This window comes from Pongo abelii, chromosome 3 (assembly GCF_028885655.2).
Source record: "Pongo abelii isolate AG06213 chromosome 3, NHGRI_mPonAbe1-v2.0_pri, whole genome shotgun sequence".
Taxonomy (NCBI): Eukaryota; Metazoa; Chordata; class Mammalia; order Primates; family Hominidae; genus Pongo; species Pongo abelii.
The window spans coordinates 6,325,175-6,342,665 of record NC_071988.2 but is presented as its reverse complement, the minus strand read 5'-3'; the positions used below and the strand labels follow the sequence as shown (position 1 = coordinate 6,342,665).

The window sequence follows — 17,491 nt, the reverse complement described above, 5'->3', positions numbered from 1 at the left end:
CAGGAATGAGCAGAATCATGTCTGGGTTTCTTTCCCTTTTTCCTTTTTTTTGGCTAACATTTATGGAGCACCTAAATGTCCATGTTTCACAACTTTCACTGAAAGATCCTGCAGGCTGTTTGCAGAGCAGGTGCTCTGTGAACCCCAGCTCTTCCTCAGTTGCTGTTATTATTATCATTATTAGGGGGCAAAGTTACGATTCCAACATATGTCCACCTAAGGTAAAGCCCAGAGTCTCCCCACCTTGCCACTCGGTCCCCAGTGTTCTCCAAAGAAGGCTGATGAGTGAGCTGTGGTTAAAATGGAGCAAGTGAAGAGGTTTAGACAGCAGAGCCAGTGGCCCAGGTCCGGAGCAGGTGGCAGCTGGCAGACACCGGATGCCCCGTCCTGTACGTATTCACATGGGTCTTCTCAGCTCTCATCCCCCAAGGCTGCACGTGATAGAACCCACCCAGCCTGGATTCCATTTTCTGGAATGTAAATTATTCTTTGAGAATCCATTGCTTTGCAAAGGGCAGGAGGCTGGCCCTGTGACATTGTCGGGAAGGTTTAGCCATCAAGGGCTGTGTCACCAGGTCACCCTCTCCCCCATCACCACAGGTTCCCTCCAATAACACCAACTTGTCCTCTCTAACCTGAAGACTCCACTTTACAGATGGCCTGGCCATGACAAGTGTGATCTATGATCCTCACAACTGCCTTGGTTATGATCATCATCCCCAGTCCATAGAAGAGGCCATGAAGGCTCAGAGAGGGTGAGGGCTTTGTCCAGGGCTGCCCAGCAAAGTCAGAGCTGGAGAGGAAGCCATGTTTCCTGATGCCCAGGCCAGGGTTCTCACAGCGTTGAGCAGCCTTGACCTTGCTGGGAAATAATTCCTGCCCATTCCAGACCAGACTGGGGCACCCCCAATCCCCATTTTGGGCCAGGCCTTCCAAACACAGAAACAAAGGGGCAGAACTCATGGGCAGCAGCATCTCCAGAATCCAGCTGTCTGGGGAGGCGCAGGCTCATTTCCACTAGAAAAGGGGGATCTGCCTTCCCTTAAATGCACATTCCACTCTGCGTTTTTAAAAGGGAAAATAAAGACACTTCCCAGAAGCATTAAAAACAAGGAACAGAAATGTCCAAGGATCACAGTGTCCAGCCCCTGGCTTAGAAGATGAAGCAGTGTCTGAAGGCGCCTGTTCTTCCCAAATTAACCCAGCAGCCGCCATCTGGATCACTGCGGCTGCCTCCTCTGCTGCCACCACCATCACACACATGGCCCCCGGTCCCTGTTCTTCACATTGCCAGCCAACATTCTGAGTCAAGTCCCAAGGCAGCAGCACCGGGGGGCCAGGTGTCTGTGCCCTAGCTGCAAGGAAGGCTGGAAGACGCGTCCCCAGCATTGTCTGCTCTATTCAGAGTGGGAGGCGAGCTCAACACAGAGGGTACTGCACTTCACAGTTTACACAGCACGGTGAAGCCCACGCTCTGCCCTCAGCATGGTGCATGGAGGCAGGGGTAAGCAGGGGGAAGAAAGACGGCTCTGGTCTTGAGTTAATGACACAGAATTCGGAAAGGCTGGGCTTGCAAACATGGCTTTAGAAAGCTTCCTATTTCTAAAAGGTGAATGCTATTGAAGAATTCACAATCATCCCAGGCTGTAAATGAAAGTAATCATAAGAACACATGCCCAAGACCCAGAAGAGAACATGGCAGGAGTAAAAACAAACAGCCCATGTCATACAAGTTGGTCACAGCCAAATTCTCTTAGGCCCATGAGCATAAGCTTTGAAAAGGATTCTAAACTGCAGAGCCTCCCAGCCTCCCTCAAACAAGGCTGTAAAATGAAACAGCAAAGGTCTTTCTCCAGCAGAGAAGAGAGTCCCTTCTGTAATTCCTCACAAAGACCTGTCCTCCTGCCCCAAACAAAAGGTGCCCCAGCACAGGCAAAACAACTGTGGGGTACCAGGGCCTGGTACCCACGGCTCCCATACCAGCCATCCAGGGCCCAGCACCCCATGGGCAGCACTGCGCCTAAAGAAACATACTGTTTTATGTTGTTATTGCCTAAGACGCACAGCTGCTTAAGGCTGCCTGGGGACCATAAGTCTGCAGTTGACATTGCCATCCAAATGCAGGATTGCGGACTTTAAGACTCTCTGAAGATGCTGTTTGTGCCTCAAGTAAGGGTAGAAACTCAAGATGGCAGCACGTTATTTATAACTGAGCACACCAGGAAACACTCTAATGTCCGACACAGGAAATTGGTTCAATAAATGAGGATCTTCCTACAGGCCCATCGACCTGGGTGGCCGTTACAAAGCAGGCTGCTCGGTGAAAAGGTATGTGTGAACACATCCCCAATACAGGCACACATCAACATACACCAAAACATACACATATCCCAACACACACACACACATCAATAAGCATACCACACAGCAACACACACACCCCAACACACATACACCAAACACACACACCCCAATACACACACACCCCAACACACACACATCAACAAGCATACACCAACACACACATCAACACACACACACACCAACATACACATCAACACACATCAACACATACACTAACACACACACCAACACACATACATCAACACACACGCAACACATACAACACACACCAACACATACACACATCAACAAACACACACCAACACACGTACACACACAATAAGCACACCACACAGTGACACACACACATACTCCAACACACACACCCCAAACACATACACACCCCAACACATACACACATCAATAAACACACATCAACACACACCAACACCACACATCAACACACACATCACACATCAACACATACACTAACACACACCAACACACGCACACACCAACACACACATCACACATCAACACATGCACTAACACATACCAACATACACAGACACCAACACACACACAACACAACACACACACCAACACACACACACACCCTAACACACATACTCCAACACTCACAGCAACACACACAGCATACATACATCAACAAACACATCAATACACACACCCCAACATACATACCCCACCATACAAACACATCAACACATACGACACACACATCCTAAACACACACACATCAACACATACATTAACACACACATATCAACACACACACCCCCGGATACACACCAACACACACACCCCAACACGGACAGCCCGCACACTCCCTCGGGCGCCTTCCTGCACCCTGTACTTCATGGTGACCCCGTCTCCCCATGGTTGCCCTGGTGGATTTCTCACGGCACTCGCACCCAGTCGGGATCTAGTTAACAGATTGAATCTGTCTGTCTGGGTCTGCTGCTCAGTGTGAGCCTCGAGAGTCATTGTCCCCTTGCCCACTGCTGCAACCCCAGGGGCCGGCCCAGTGCTGGCCACAGCAGGCACTCAACACTGTTGGCCCAGTGAGTAAACAATGCTCCTGGCTCCTGCCCCAGCTGCCTGACAAAGTGACCCTGCCACAGTCCACAAGGAGGTGGCACATGAGGGGGGCCTCACCCATCAGCCTGGGAGACAGGGGCGGCGATGGTGGCTGGTGGGGTGGGGCCAGGGCCCAGGCGGCAGGAGCCAGGGTCGGGGGCCCAGGGGCCAAAGCAGGAGAGGGACCGGATCCCAGCACAGTGGGGTTGGCTTCCCGCTGTCAGGCTGGCGCGGTGTCGGGCGCCTGTGACCCACAGCCCACGTCCCCAAGCTCACCGGCGCTGCTGCCCGGCTATGAGAACGGGCTTCTTACCGGAAACTTCCATCAGCTGAGGTGGCCTCAACGTGTCCGCCTCACGCATCCTGAGAGAGGTGACTAACACAGGTCATTTCAAAAAAGGTCTTCTTTCTATTTTACTTCTATAATCAGAAAAAAAAACTAAAGTTGAGCAATCAAAGAGCCTTGGTGCATGCACGCCGCCACACATCACATGCAACGCGAGCACCGCCACCCACGGCCACCCTGGCCGCCGCCCGGCGCAGCTCCAGCCAGCCCTGGGCCAGGGTTGGAAATGCCTCCCTCCTCCCGGCTGCAGGAGCCGCCTGCGCCTCAGCTTCCAAATCTGTGAAATGGGGACAACACACCACCTTCCCCTCCGGCTATTTTGGCCCCAAATGGGGTTACTCCTCCCCATCTCCCATCTGTCATTTGTCTTCAAACTTCACCCCGCAGCAGGTATTTCCCCACAGCCTACGAAATCCCTCACTAGGGACTCCAGGTCACTCCCACTTAAAAACATGAAACTAGAAGTCCCGCTCAACCCCATACAGGCCCACAGCCCACTCAGGCATAGGGACAGCTTTTCCTGGCCAACTTCTGAGCCTGCGGATGAGAGCACATGGCCACTGAGGTCCCACTGCGGCTCAGCTGAACTGTCACCATCTCCAGGAAGCCTTCCCTGATGCCCTGTGGCAGGGACAACACCCCACACTGCAGTCCACTGAACTAATACTTACCTTGAGGTTGCTTGGCTGCCTTTATCACAGTGTTAGTCCCGCACCACCCCCACCCCTGACAGCTTCTTTCCAGCTCCTTCCATAGCATCTGACCATCATCTTTTCCCCACCTCACTCTGTGTAGCTTGAGGAAGGGATGAGGGTTCGGTAAATTACCAACAGACACTGAAGGAGAGCCTCTCAGCCTCAAGATGAAGGATAGGAACTATAAACCCGGGATTATGAAAGGAAACATCGTTGTTTCAGGGGCACACATAGTTTTATGGGTAACTTCAAAGAAGGTAAGACGTTTAGAGATGACCCTGAGTTGAACAGATTTCAACAACTAGCATGCACAGTGCACTTTCCTAGCTATGTAAAGAACTCTTACAAATCAACAAGAAGACAAAGATGAAAAGCTCAGTAGAAAAGTGAGAAAAGGAGACTCACCAGTCATTCACATAAAAAGAAACACACACGAAGAAAGAAAAAGAAAGAATTCTTTAATCCACATAAGAAGAAAGGCAAGTGAAAAAAGGTATGTCCACTCTCATCATTTTAAAAGAATGTGAATTAAACCAGAAATGTAGCACTTTTCAAATATGGCAGTGACCAAAAAAAGGCCTTGTGGCCCATACCCCACAGGAGTGTTATCAGTGGGGAAAGCCCACCTTGTGCAGGGTGGGTGCAGTGGAGAAGCGAGCACCTCCACAGGGGACAATTTGACAACATGAGGCTTCTCAATGCACAGGCCCCTTGTCTGCTAGGGATTCGGGTGTAAATCTCACTCTTGTGTCAAGAACAATCATTTCCAGTGTTGTTTGTAATGGCAAGTATTGGTAAACAACATACATGGACATCAGCATGGACCTGGGGAAACAAGACACGGCCATCTATCAGTGGATGCTAAGCAACTGTTGAACAGGATGAGGCATTTCTATGTGTGTGTGCCAATATGGAAATATATCAGGTCAGGTGAGGTGGCTCACACCTGTAATCCCAGCACTTTGGGAGGCCAGCAGATCACCTGAGGTCAGGCGTTCAAGACCAGCCTGGCCAACACGGTGAAACCCTGTCTCTACTGAAAATACAAAAATTAGCCAGGCGTGGTGGTGGGCACCTGTAGTCCCAGCTACTCGGGAGGCTGAGGCAAGAGAATCACTTGAACCCAGGAGGTGGAGGTCACAGTGAGCCGAGATCGCTCCACTGCACTCCAGCCTGGGCGACAGAGCGAGACTCCATCTCAAAAAAAAAAAAGGAAGAATGACATCAAAGGGAAAAAAAAATCAAGGTGCATGGCATGGAGGTCTAAAAACAAAGGACACCAAAGGGAAAAAAATCAAGGTGCATGGCATGGAGGTCTAAAAACAAAGGACACACACATAAATGCTCATCAGTGCAGAGAAATGTCTGGAGGATGCACAGGCGATTACATGGGGAATGGCTCTGGGGTTGAAGGGAAAGGAGAGTGTGCCTTTCAGTTCACCTCTTCTGTTTGGTTCAACCATTAATTTTTACATACCTTCTAAAACTTTGTTTTTAGTGGCATGGCAATTTACAGATTAACCCTTTCCATAAATATTATTCAGCCTGAAAAAAAGAATAAAATTCTGACACATGCTACCATGTAGACGAACCTTGAAGATTTTTTTTTTTTTTTTTTTTTTTGAGACGGAGTCTTGCCCTTTCACCCAGGCTGGAGTGCAGTGGTGCCATCTCGGCTCACTGTAAGCTCCGCCTCCCAGGTTCACACCATTCTCCTGCCTCAGCCTCCTGAGTAGCTGGGACTACAGGTGCCTGCCACCACGCCTGGCTAATTTTTTGTATTTTTAGAAGAGACAGGGTTTTACTGTGTTAGCCAGGATGGTCTCGATCTCCTGACCTCGTGATCCACCTGCCTCGGCCTCCCAAAGTGCTGGGATTACAGGTGTGAGCCACCACGCCCAGCCAAAGATATCATGCTAAATAAAATAAACCAGTCACAAAAGGACAAATACTGTGTGATTCCACTTATATGAAGTCCTGGAAGAGTCAAATTCACAGAGACAGGAAGTGGAATAGGGGTTACCAGGACTGGGGTTATGAAGAGTTGGTGTTAATGGGTACAAAGAAAAAGCTCCGGCGATGGGTCGTGGAGATGGTTGCACGACAACGGGAATGTACCAGATGCCACTGAATTAGACACTGAAAAATGCTTAAAATGATTAGTTTTATGTTATGTATATTTTACCACATTAAAAACAATCCCAAAAAAAAGTTCTGCATTCATCATTCCATTTAATCTTCCCGACAGCCCACTGAGGCGGGCACCCCTACAAGTTGAATGACTTGTCTCAGGTCCCACAGCTGGGGCGTCAGATATGGGAATCCAACCCAGATTCGCCTCTTCCTGGCTCTTTACCCCACCCCACGGCTGCTTCCTCGGGGTAGAGATATCAGCATGGAGAGGTGCCCGCCGCCCATCTGCCAAGTTCCACCGACACACAGGTGCATTGAGCCAAGTTCATCGCCCCCAGCGACGCAAGTGTTTCAGAGCAAAACGGAAACATACAAGGATGATTTAACAATCTGTGTTATGATGGCGCTAAACACACCCAATGGTGGGAAGGGAACAAAATCCCCTGCTATTTTCACTAGGCAAAGAAAAATGAGATGAGGTCATGTCATCTTCCAAACGCCAATAACGCGGCAAATGAAATTGTAAAATAAAACCTCAAGTCATCCACCGTGGCAGCAGATGCTCCCTTGGCAGAAGGGGCTCGAGGTTCAGCCTTGGAGCGGTGGCACCACCCACACCACGTGCTACATTCATGAAAGAGCCAGCCACGAATGCAGTCTGTCCCTCTAACTTGTTCTCATTATAAAGGCAGCAGACGCGAGGAGCTGGCCGCTCTCCTGCGCCGTCATGAAATGTCCTCCCGGCCCTGCTGCTTGAGCTACTCATGGGCGGGGACCTTGTCGGTGTATCAGTGCTGTTTCCCGGTACCTGCTCAGAGCAGGTGCTCCACAAATATTGAGCCCGTTACACAGTGAGTGATTTATTATACGGCTCAAACCTGCTTCTGACTTTCCACCAGGAAGGGCTAGATTGCTTCCCCCTAAAATCTACATGCTGCAGTCTTCACCCCTAGAACCTCAGGATGTGACCTTATTTGGAAATAGGGTAGTTGCAGATGAAATGCACTGAGATGGCATCATTAAGCTGAGTCCCTAATCCAATATGCCTGATGTCCTTCCAAAAAAAAAAAAAAAAAGAGAGAGGGCAGAAATTTGGACACACAGACACGCACACACAGGGAGAGTACCGTGTGAGGATGGAGGTGGTGGTTGAGATGAGGCTTCCACAAGCCAGGGAGTGGCACAGGTTGTGGGCAAAACACCAGAAGCCAGGAGAAGAGGCTGGGACAGTTTCCCCCCATAACCCTCAGAGGGCACCAACCCTGCCCACACTGTGAGCTTGGAGTTCCAGCCTCCAGAACTGGGGACAATACATTTCTGTTGTCTTAAACCAGCCAGTCCACGGACTTTGCTCTGGCGGCCACAGGGCACTCACCCATGTACTATGCCGCACTTCACCAGTCTCTCTCCCAAGTCTAGTGTAACTTCCAGACTATTTCAATGACTGAGCTTTATAATATGTTGTAACATCACAGAGGACGATTCCTGCCACTGCTTTCCTTCTCTCCTTCAAAAAATAAAAAATAAAAAAATCTACCATTCTGAAAGTTCTTCTCAAGCCCAGACTACAGAAGCGCCTACCAACCAGGCAGTGGTCAAGGGTGGCAAGTGCGTGGGGAAATGGAAGAATGAGATCTGGGGTTTGCTGAGTGTCCCTGCAGGCGGAAGCTGCGCTAGGCATTCCTGATTACTCTCCCTTAGCCTCACCACAACCTTGTGGGTGATACAGGAGTTTCCCCATTTGACAAGTGAGGCCACTGAGGCACAGAAACTAGATCTCCTCAAGGCCATGCAGCTGCGTGGGTAGAGGGGTCTGGGTCCTAACCACCACGCCACCCTATTCCACTAGAGAAGGCAGAAACCGGCCACGTGGCCACCTGCCCCAGGCCCATGGGGATCCTGCAGATAGCCCTGCCCTGCTCTGTCGCCTGGCTCCAATGACACCAAGCTTCTCACTTTAAAGCATATGCAGTCTTTAATCACAGCTTTATTGAGGCATAAGCCATATACCATACACTTTACCTTTATAAAGTGTATAATTCAGTAGTTTTAGTATATTCACAGAGCTGTGCAGCCCTCACCATGATTTACTTTTAAAACATTTCATCACCCCAAAAAGAAACCACATGTTCATTAATGGTCATTCCCCAAGCCCCTAGCCCCTGGTAACCACTACTCTGCTTTTTGCCTCTATGAATTTTCTGATTATGAACATTTCCTATAAATGGAATCATACACTATGTGGTCTTTTGTGTCTGGCTTCTTTCACTTAACATGATCTTAACGTGATGTGTTCAAGGTTCATTGATGTTGTAGCATGCAGCAGGGCTTCCTTCCTTTTTAGGGCTGTATAATACTCCACTGTATGGATAGACCATATTTTGTTTACCCATTCATCAGTTGATGGACATTTGGGTTGTTTTCATTTTTGGCTACTATGAATAGTGCTACTATGAACATTCATGTGCACCTTTTTGTATGGATGTATGTCTTCAGTTCTCTTTGGTAGATGCCTAGGAGTAGAATTGCTGGGTCATGAGATAAATCTATGTTTAACCTTTTGAGGAACTGCCAAACTACTTTCCAAAGTGGCTACACCATTTCACGTTCCCACCACAGTGCATAAGGGCTCCACACACGTGGTTTCTGCATGAAGATGGGTGTCCTCAGATTGGCCTTTCCTTGTGCGTCAGGGAGAGACTGATGGGGATACATGGGAAGGAAGCAAAAATCTCCATTTGGGCTTCCCAGCCTGTATCAGTTAGGAGCTGTGTTAGAAAGCTAGGAAGAAATGTAGGGTTTTTCTCTTTTATAAAATAAAGCCAGAGGCCAGCAATCCAGCACTGGAACAGAACTCTGTGTTGTGGTTAAGGCTCCAGGTCCCTTCTGTCTATCTGCTTCTCCATCCTTAGCATATGGTGTCCTCAAGTCACTTCATGATTACAAAATGGCTGCCATTGCTCCAGTCATCACATCCAGACAAGAAGAAAACAAGGGAAAGAGCAGGGGCCAGCTGAGTCATTCTCTGTGGAGGATCTTTCCCAAAAGCCCCACCCAGTGATCTCAGCTTATGTCCCATTGGTTAGAACTGGTCCCATGCCACCTCTGCTGAATTACAGACCTAGGCACACAGCCCCCTGATTTAAGTCAGGGCTGTTAGCCAGAAATCCAGGAAGAATGGATATTGGGAAGGCAACCAGCATTGTCCTGTGTTCCATTTTCCAAAATAGCTGCCACCTGAGGGTTGCAGCGTTTGGGAGTTACTGGAATACAGGTCAAGATTAATTAATTAATTAATTAATATCTGTTTCTCTCTGCTTGCTGTCCATCACGTAGGTTTCCTGTGACACAGGAGTGCTGGAGGAGAGGTGGACAGAGTGGTCAGATTCTCAAAAACCCTGCCCTCACCAGACCAGACCCTCGCAGGGGACCAAGAGTTGTTTCGTTTGTTTGTTTTTGTTTGTTTGGTGAGACAGAGTCTCACTCTGTCACCCAGGCTGGAATGCAATGGCGCGATCTCAGCTCTCTGCAACCTCTGCCTCCCAGGTCAAGCAATTCTCGTGCCTCAGCCTCCAGAGTAGCTGGGATTACAGACACCTGCCATCACGCCCAGCTAATTTTTGTATTTGTAGTAGAGTTGGCCAGGCTGGTCTCAAACTCCTAGCCTCAAGTGATCCACCCACCTTAGCCTCCCAAAGGGCTGGGATTACAGGTGTGAGCCACTGTGCCCAGCCATGTGAGTCATTTTCTAACTTTAAAAAAAGGGAGGAGGGGAACCAAGTGGAATCCCTGAGAAGGCCGTAAATTGCTGACTGAGCTACTGATTCCCTCGCTGCATAGGTTCCGTCATCTAACAAATATTTCTCAAAGACCTAGTGTGGGCTAAGCTGCCAAGTGCTTTAAGGGATTCATGACAAATTCCTGTCCTTTATCCAGGAGCTAAGTCAAATGCACTCGTGATCACAATAAAAGACCACGGTACCCTCCAAAAGGGACAGTGACATTCTACAGAGCTTAGGGAGCAGTGTGCTCACTTCCAGCCACCACGTGAACAAACTGAAGCCCAGAGAGGTGTTGTGACTGTCCCTGGTCGCCCAACGATAACCCCTGGAGATCTGCACTAAACAAGGCATGCCGCAGACAGAGGCCACACTGGAGGCAGACGCCAGTCCTATGCCTAGTGGATGCTCCCCCAAACCTCACGATCATCTTCAAAAAGATTAATAAAGTAAACAAACCTCCAACAACATTAACTAAGGAAGAATGAATTTGACAGGACAGAACACATTACAGAGATTTAAAAGATAATGCGAGAATGGCTGGGCGTGGTGGCTCACGCCTGTATCCCAGCACTTTGGGAGGCCAAAGTGGGCGAATCACCTGAAGTCAGGAGTTCAAGACCAGCCTGGCCAACATGGCGAAACCTTGTCTCTACTAAAAATACAAAAAATTAGCCAGGCATGGTGGCATGGTGGCAGGCACCTGTAATCCCAGCTACTAGAGAGGCTGAGGCAGGGAGAATTGCTTGAACCTGGGAGGCAAAGGTTGCAGTCAGCCAAGATCGCACCGCTGAACTCCCCCTGGGTGACAGAGCGAGACTCTGTCTCAAAAAAAAAAAAAAAAGAAATGAAAAAGAAAAAAGATAATGCTAGATTACTGTGAAAACTTAGAAGAAACAGATAAATTTCTAGAAAAATACAGCTCACCAACACTGACACGAGAAGAAATAGAAAATCAGACTTTGTGCTTCCACTGTAAAGTTTAAGTGAAAAAGCCACAACCTTAGATATATGCAACCCGTATGAACTCAGGATTCATGTGCAGAATATATTAGAAGGAAAAAAATGTTGTAATCAATTTTTGGAAGACAACTCAACAGGAAAAAAAGCAGGGAGGTCTGCATTTCAAAGAACAGAAACCTGTTTGGCCAACAGAGTGGACTCAGAGAGGGGCCACCCAGACGCCCCGCAAGGAGGGATCTTTGCTGCAGCAGGCGAGGTGCTGTCAGCAGACACCTGCAGGGTGGCTCGCCTCCTGTGACTGGGCAAGCGTGAAGAAGCAGCCATCTGGGCCCAAGGCAGGACGGCGTGGATGCACCACCGCAGCCCCTGAGCTCCTCACAGTCAGCCACAGCTGTCACTGGACTACAACTCGGCTCAGCTCTTCCTCTGCCCAATCCTGCTGCCTTCCCTCATCAATCAGGCATGGATCCCAAGAGCACCTCCTAATCAACACCCCACACACTGAATTCCAGCTCAGCCTCTGCCTCCTATGGGCCAACCAGGGCAGCCAATGAACACAGTCACCAAAAAAAATGGCAATGGTTAAAAAAAACAACAACAAATACCAGGCCAGGCGCGGTGGTTCACGCCTGTAATCCCAGCACTTTGGGAGGCCGAGGTGGGCAGATCATGAGATCAGGAGTTCGAGACCAGCCTGACCAACCTGGCAAAACCCCATCTCTACTAAAAATACAAAAATTAGCTGGGCATGGTGGCACATGCCTATAATCCCAGCTACTCAGGAGGCTGAGGCAGGAGAATCACTTGAACTCGGGAGGCAGAGGTTGCAGTGAGCTGAGATCATGCCACTGCACTCCAGCCTGGGCGACAGAGCAAGATTCCATCTCAAAACAAAACAAACGAACAAACAACAACAGCAACAACAAAAATACCAGTTTTTGGCAAAGGCACAGAGCTGGTGGGCCACTTTGCAAAACAGTTTGAAAGGACCTGGTAAAGCTGAACAGACACGTGTTCTCTGGGCCACTGAGTCTGCCCCTGGGCATGTGCCCTACAGAAATTCCTGAAATACCAAAAAGAAGGAGCCACCCAACACCCATCAGCAGTGAAACAGGTACACACCTGTGACATATTTACAAAATGAAATGCCACAGAGCAGGGAAATGAGCGACCTTCAGCAGCACATGGCATCATGTGAGAAGCCTTCATAAAGAGGCCAGGCACGGTGGCTCACACCTGTAATCCCAGCACTTTGGGAGGCCGAGGCGGGAGGATCGCTTGAGCTCAGGAGTTCGAGACCAGCCTGGGCAACACAGTGAGACCCCTTCTCTACTAAAAAAAATTTTTTAATTAGCTGGGCATGGTGGTGTGCACCAGTAGTCCCAGCTGTTCAGGAGGCTGAGTTGGGAAGATCACCTGAGCCCAGGAGGTTGAGGCGGCAGTGAGCCACTGCACTCCAGCCTGGGTGACAGAGAGAAACACTGTGTCAAAAAAAGAAAGAAGAAAAGAAAGAGAAGGAAGGAAGGAAGGAAGGAAGGAAGGAAGGAAGGAAGGAAGGAAAGAAAGAAAGGAAGGAAAAGAAAGAAAGAAAGAAATTAAGAAAGAGAGAAGGAAGGAAGGACGGAAGGAAGAAAGGAAGGAAGGAAAGGAAGAAAGAAATCTTCAAACACAGTGTTAGATGGCTGAAAGCAAGGCCTGCTCTGTGATTTTATGTAAATTGCAAATGCAGACAACACTAACCAATACATTGTGTAGCAACACCAAAACTAAGGTAAAGCCAGAGAATCGCTGTTACAGTTCCCTTAGAACAGAGGTGTCCAATCTTTCAGCTTCTGCAAGCCACATATAAAATACACTAACAATAATGATAATTGTCTTGGGCCACACATAAAATAGACTAACACTAACGATGGCTGATGAGCTAAAAAAAAAAAAAAAAAAAAAAAAAAAGAAAGAAAAAAGAAAAAAACTCATGTTTTAAGAAAGTTTACAAATTTGTGTTGAGCTGCGTTCAAAGCCATCCTGGGTCACATGCAGCCCTCAGACCCCAGGTTGGACCAGCTTGCCTTAGATGGTGGAGTGGATGAACGCCCAATGGAGGGCCACTGGGGGCTTCTAACATCCTAAAATGTTCTATTCTCTCTCTTAGTGTGGATGGTGGGTGCACAGATATTCATTTCGTGATTTTGCTTAGGCTAGACATATGGATTACATACATTATGAATAACACAGCAGATCTAACAGACCCCGGAGAGTGGACCAAAGCAGGAAGTTGTCTTCGTGCGGAGGAAACAGAAAATGACCATTCCGTACTCTTTATTTTAGCCCTGGCTGGTGAAAACATAACCAGGGTCAGATGTGACAGAGAAATGAGACCACAGAGCTGCCCTGAGAGACCAAGCCAGGGCCAGCCAGGACTTTCTGCCAAACTATTACAGAGAAGGCAAGGGAATATTTACACACCCTGGACCCTGTGGTGGACATTGAAAGTCTATTGTATTCTGTATCTTGTCCTAAAGATAAGTTTCCCTCTAGAACTGTTTGCTGAGAAGGCATCAAGCTTTCCTTCAGATGGAGAAGTTTATCCACAATAATCCCGATGACTATTGATCTTGAGACCACACTATGCTGTTAAAGGATGCTATGGTTATTAAAACATTTGTTTTAGAAAACTGTTTGTAGATTTGAGCTCTGGAGTTTTGTCTAGTGAGGGTGGTTTGCCCACCACCCTGCCAGGTGCTTAACTCTCTGAAGCATTGCTGATGTCTCTCTACTTAACCTACAAAAGAACCACAAAGACTTCTTAACCTGGCCAAAGGCAGGTTTCTTTCTTAGAAAGCATCCCCTAAAAAATGAAAGCACACAGTGGATGTTCAGTGGGTGTGGGCGGAGCTGATGCGGTTCTCACACCTGTCCTGGGAAGGTGGAGAGCAGAGGCTCACGCCCTCTCATGGTTCCCGAGAGCCTCGCATCTGGGCCCGCCGTGGCCCCCACAGTGAGCTGTAGCTCTGGCCCCCACGTCCCAGGAGTGGGGTGAAGCTCAGGAGACACCACTAGTGAACCAGCTTTGAAACTGCAGAGGGCAATTCAGATGGGGAGGCCTCTGCTTTTCCTCTTTTCAACCAACCGGGAAGGCTCCACCTCCTTCCAATCTTCTCCCCAACCTGGGCAGCAGATGAGTCTGTCTTTTCCCAAAGACCAAATTCCTCCTCTGGGGACACAGGTTTTTTTCCTACTGAGGAGATGCCACGGAGCTGGCCACAAGGCTCAGAGGCCCCTCCCAAACAGAAGCCCAGATGCTTCTTTGTGGGAGCAGCGTCCAGCACCACTGCCCTGATGCACACTGGCTGCCAGAAAAGGCATCAGAGGCCTCTCCCCTGATGTCAGCTGCTAGCAGGAGAGCTGGCCAAGGGACCCCTGAGAACCATGCTTAACCAAGCGGTTGACATGGAGACGGCGAAGCAGCTAGGGGCCACCCAGCTTGTCACATAAAGCGTGAGCGCGGAGTGCCAGGAAACAGGTTCCCTTCCCCTGCCCGTCCCGCTACCTATGACCTCACATCCCAGGCCTGGACATCCAGTTGCCACCTCGTGACCATGAGCAAGAAACCCACACCTAAGATACTGCCCCAAGCAGTATTGGGGGTGGTAAAGCCGAGCATGTTTCTTTTACATGGGTCTGCTCTCCGTAACACCCATGAGGAATCTCATCTCTGACTTTCGGCCCCGGAGCAGAGCTGTCAATACAGCAGCCTTCACTCATCCAAGGACCTGCCTTCCATGGAAGACCCTCAAGTCCCCAGAGTGGACTGCCCACAAGGAGGGGAAAAAGAAGCCCAGTGTCCCCCGACCCAACCGTCCTCACCCTGGCCCCATTTGTTTACTGAAGGACAAGAACCAGACTCAAAGAAAGAGGGTCTGGTCCAAGGCTGAGCTTGGCAGAGCAGGAAGACAGTGGAGCCTGGTTCCTGTTGGCCTCACCCAGCCAAGCCATGAGCTCTGGACGGCAGACCCCTTGCCTTTTATGGTGAAAATGTTTTTGCAGCCCTATCTTTCAGTTCCAGCTACCGGAAGTCCCTCTAGTCAATTTTCCTCCTACTTGTAGCTGAACGCTTTCCTAGTTTATTATCATTATTATTTTTATTTTTAGAGACAGGGTCTTGCTCTGTTGTTGCCCAGGTTGGAGTGCAGTGGCATGATCATGGCTCACTGCAGCCCCAAACTCCTTGGCTCAAGTGATCCTCCCAACTCAGCCTCCCGAGTAGCTGGGATTAGAGGTGTGGGCCACCATGCCCAGCTAATTTTTTTTTAAGAGACGGGATCTCACTATGTTGCCCAGGCTGGTCTCTAACTCCTGGCCTCAAGTGATCCTCCTGCCTCGGCCTCCCAACGTGCTGGGATTACAAGAATGAACCAGCACACCCGGCTCCAAAAGCATTCTTAAATGGTATGTGATTTTTTGCACAAAGTGTCCCCCTTTGCTCGGGCAGAAAAGGAGGAAGCGTAAGCAAGAGTCTTTCCCTTGAAATAAAAACCGCCGGCCAGCTAACTCCCTTCTCCCTGTGCTCTGCAAGTGTGGATGCCCCAAAGAAGCAAATTAACACAAACTCCCAGAAGCAAACCAATGCTACAATTGGAAAACAATGTCCCTGTCACTGCACATTGAGGTTGATTCCAGGTTTATTTTGTGTTGTTCCTACTGTCAAATAATTCTGCAGTGAATTTAGGCAGAACGAGATTTCTTAAATTTTTTTTGACAGTTTCCTCAGGATAAATCCCCAAGAGTGTAAATGCAGTGTCAGGAAGGATGACGGCTTTTTCCAGTGCCTGCTGCCTAATGCCAGGCTCATTCTCAAAGGGGGCCCCACAGCCTGGGGCTCTCCCGGGCTCACCCTCACCATACCAGCACCAGGAGATACGTTATTAATCAAAGAACATAGATCTGAAAAAGTCAGGCCTATTGCCTCCTCCAGACATTTTGGAAAAGCTCACATAGTTTTTAGGGATTTGTTAAAAATTCATTTCAGAAGTTCTACCAATGCACCAGTATTTCAACAACTGCCTAGGTAAACAACAAAATGACTCAAATCGTGTTATAATTTATCATAGTAGCAGTGGAGCTCAAAATCAATAAGTTAATTTACCTCCACTAACAAGGTGCTTTAGAGTCACAAGTGAGCACAAAATCAAATGCCTAAAAGGTGCAGGCCATGAGGGGCCAGGCATGCCAGAAGACTAATCACCAAAAATTACTGTCTTAAGTCTCAAGTGTAATAAAGCCAGGCATGTTTCTTTTACATAAGTCTCTTTTCCATGATACCCATGAGGCTCAAGGCAGAGAACTAGACACCAAGGAAGAGGCTCTGGGCCAAGGTCAGGGGACTTGGTTCCCATCCCAGCTCAGACATAAATGCACTCAGCAATTCTGAGCCAGCGGCTGCACCTCTCTGATATCAGTTTCTCCTATAGAATCTCTGAGCAACCCTCTTCTAAGAATCCCCAATTCCCTGCCTGACTCTTGTTACCTGGGGCACCTCGGGTGGGCAGTTTCGTTCTTCAGGGCCTCAGTTTCTTCAGCTGTAAGGTAAACACAGTAAGGCAACGTTTGCTTCTCTCTTAGGGCCATCACATGGATTCAAGCAAGATATTGTAGCAAAATCAGTATTTCGCTGACCAACATCGACTGTTGATTTAGCTACAAAGGGTTGTGGGAATAGAGGTAGAAAGCTATGGAAGGCAATGCCCCAGCACCACAGTTCCCTGGGTGGGGGGTGGGGGGTTGCGGGGGCCAGTTTCCAGAGAAGCATGAAGAGATGGAATTATTGGGACCCACAAAGCACAGAATCAACACGTGGCTAAACGAGATGTGCCCTGAGAATGATAATAGCAGCTATCGCTGACTTAGCATCAATGGTGCACTGGCCACTGTATTCAGAGCTTTGGAGACATATCCATGGGAACCCTGCAAGGTCAGGTTTATGGTCAGGATCTTCCATAAGAGGAAGGCAAAAGGTTTCAAGGGTGGCTGCAGTACAGCCAGAGTCAAACCGGTGATCACAGGCAAGGCAGGGTTGAGCTGGACGTTGCATCTCCTGACCTCACACCTGGGAGGGAGTGCACTGGAGGGGCCCT

General features: G+C 48.9%; 1 protein-coding gene across 2 annotated transcripts in view; it reads right to left on the bottom strand.

Annotated features, from left to right (window-relative positions):
- The window catches only part of PPP2R2C (protein phosphatase 2 regulatory subunit Bgamma), a 247,672-nt gene that overhangs the window by 212,798 nt on the left and 17,383 nt on the right, over positions 1 to 17,491 (bottom strand). The window contains exons 2-3 of one of the 2 annotated variants that reach the window (XM_063723792.1): positions 16,885 to 16,936; positions 3,758 to 3,864 (exon numbers count right to left, since the gene is read on the bottom strand). In XM_063723792.1, the coding sequence (XP_063579862.1) occupies positions 3,758 to 3,806 (49 nt within the window). In that variant the 5' untranslated portion in view covers positions 3,807 to 3,864; positions 16,885 to 16,936. The remainder of the gene's footprint in view (positions 1 to 3,757; positions 3,865 to 16,884; positions 16,937 to 17,491) is intronic. The other variant, XM_063723791.1, reaches the window with a different exon arrangement.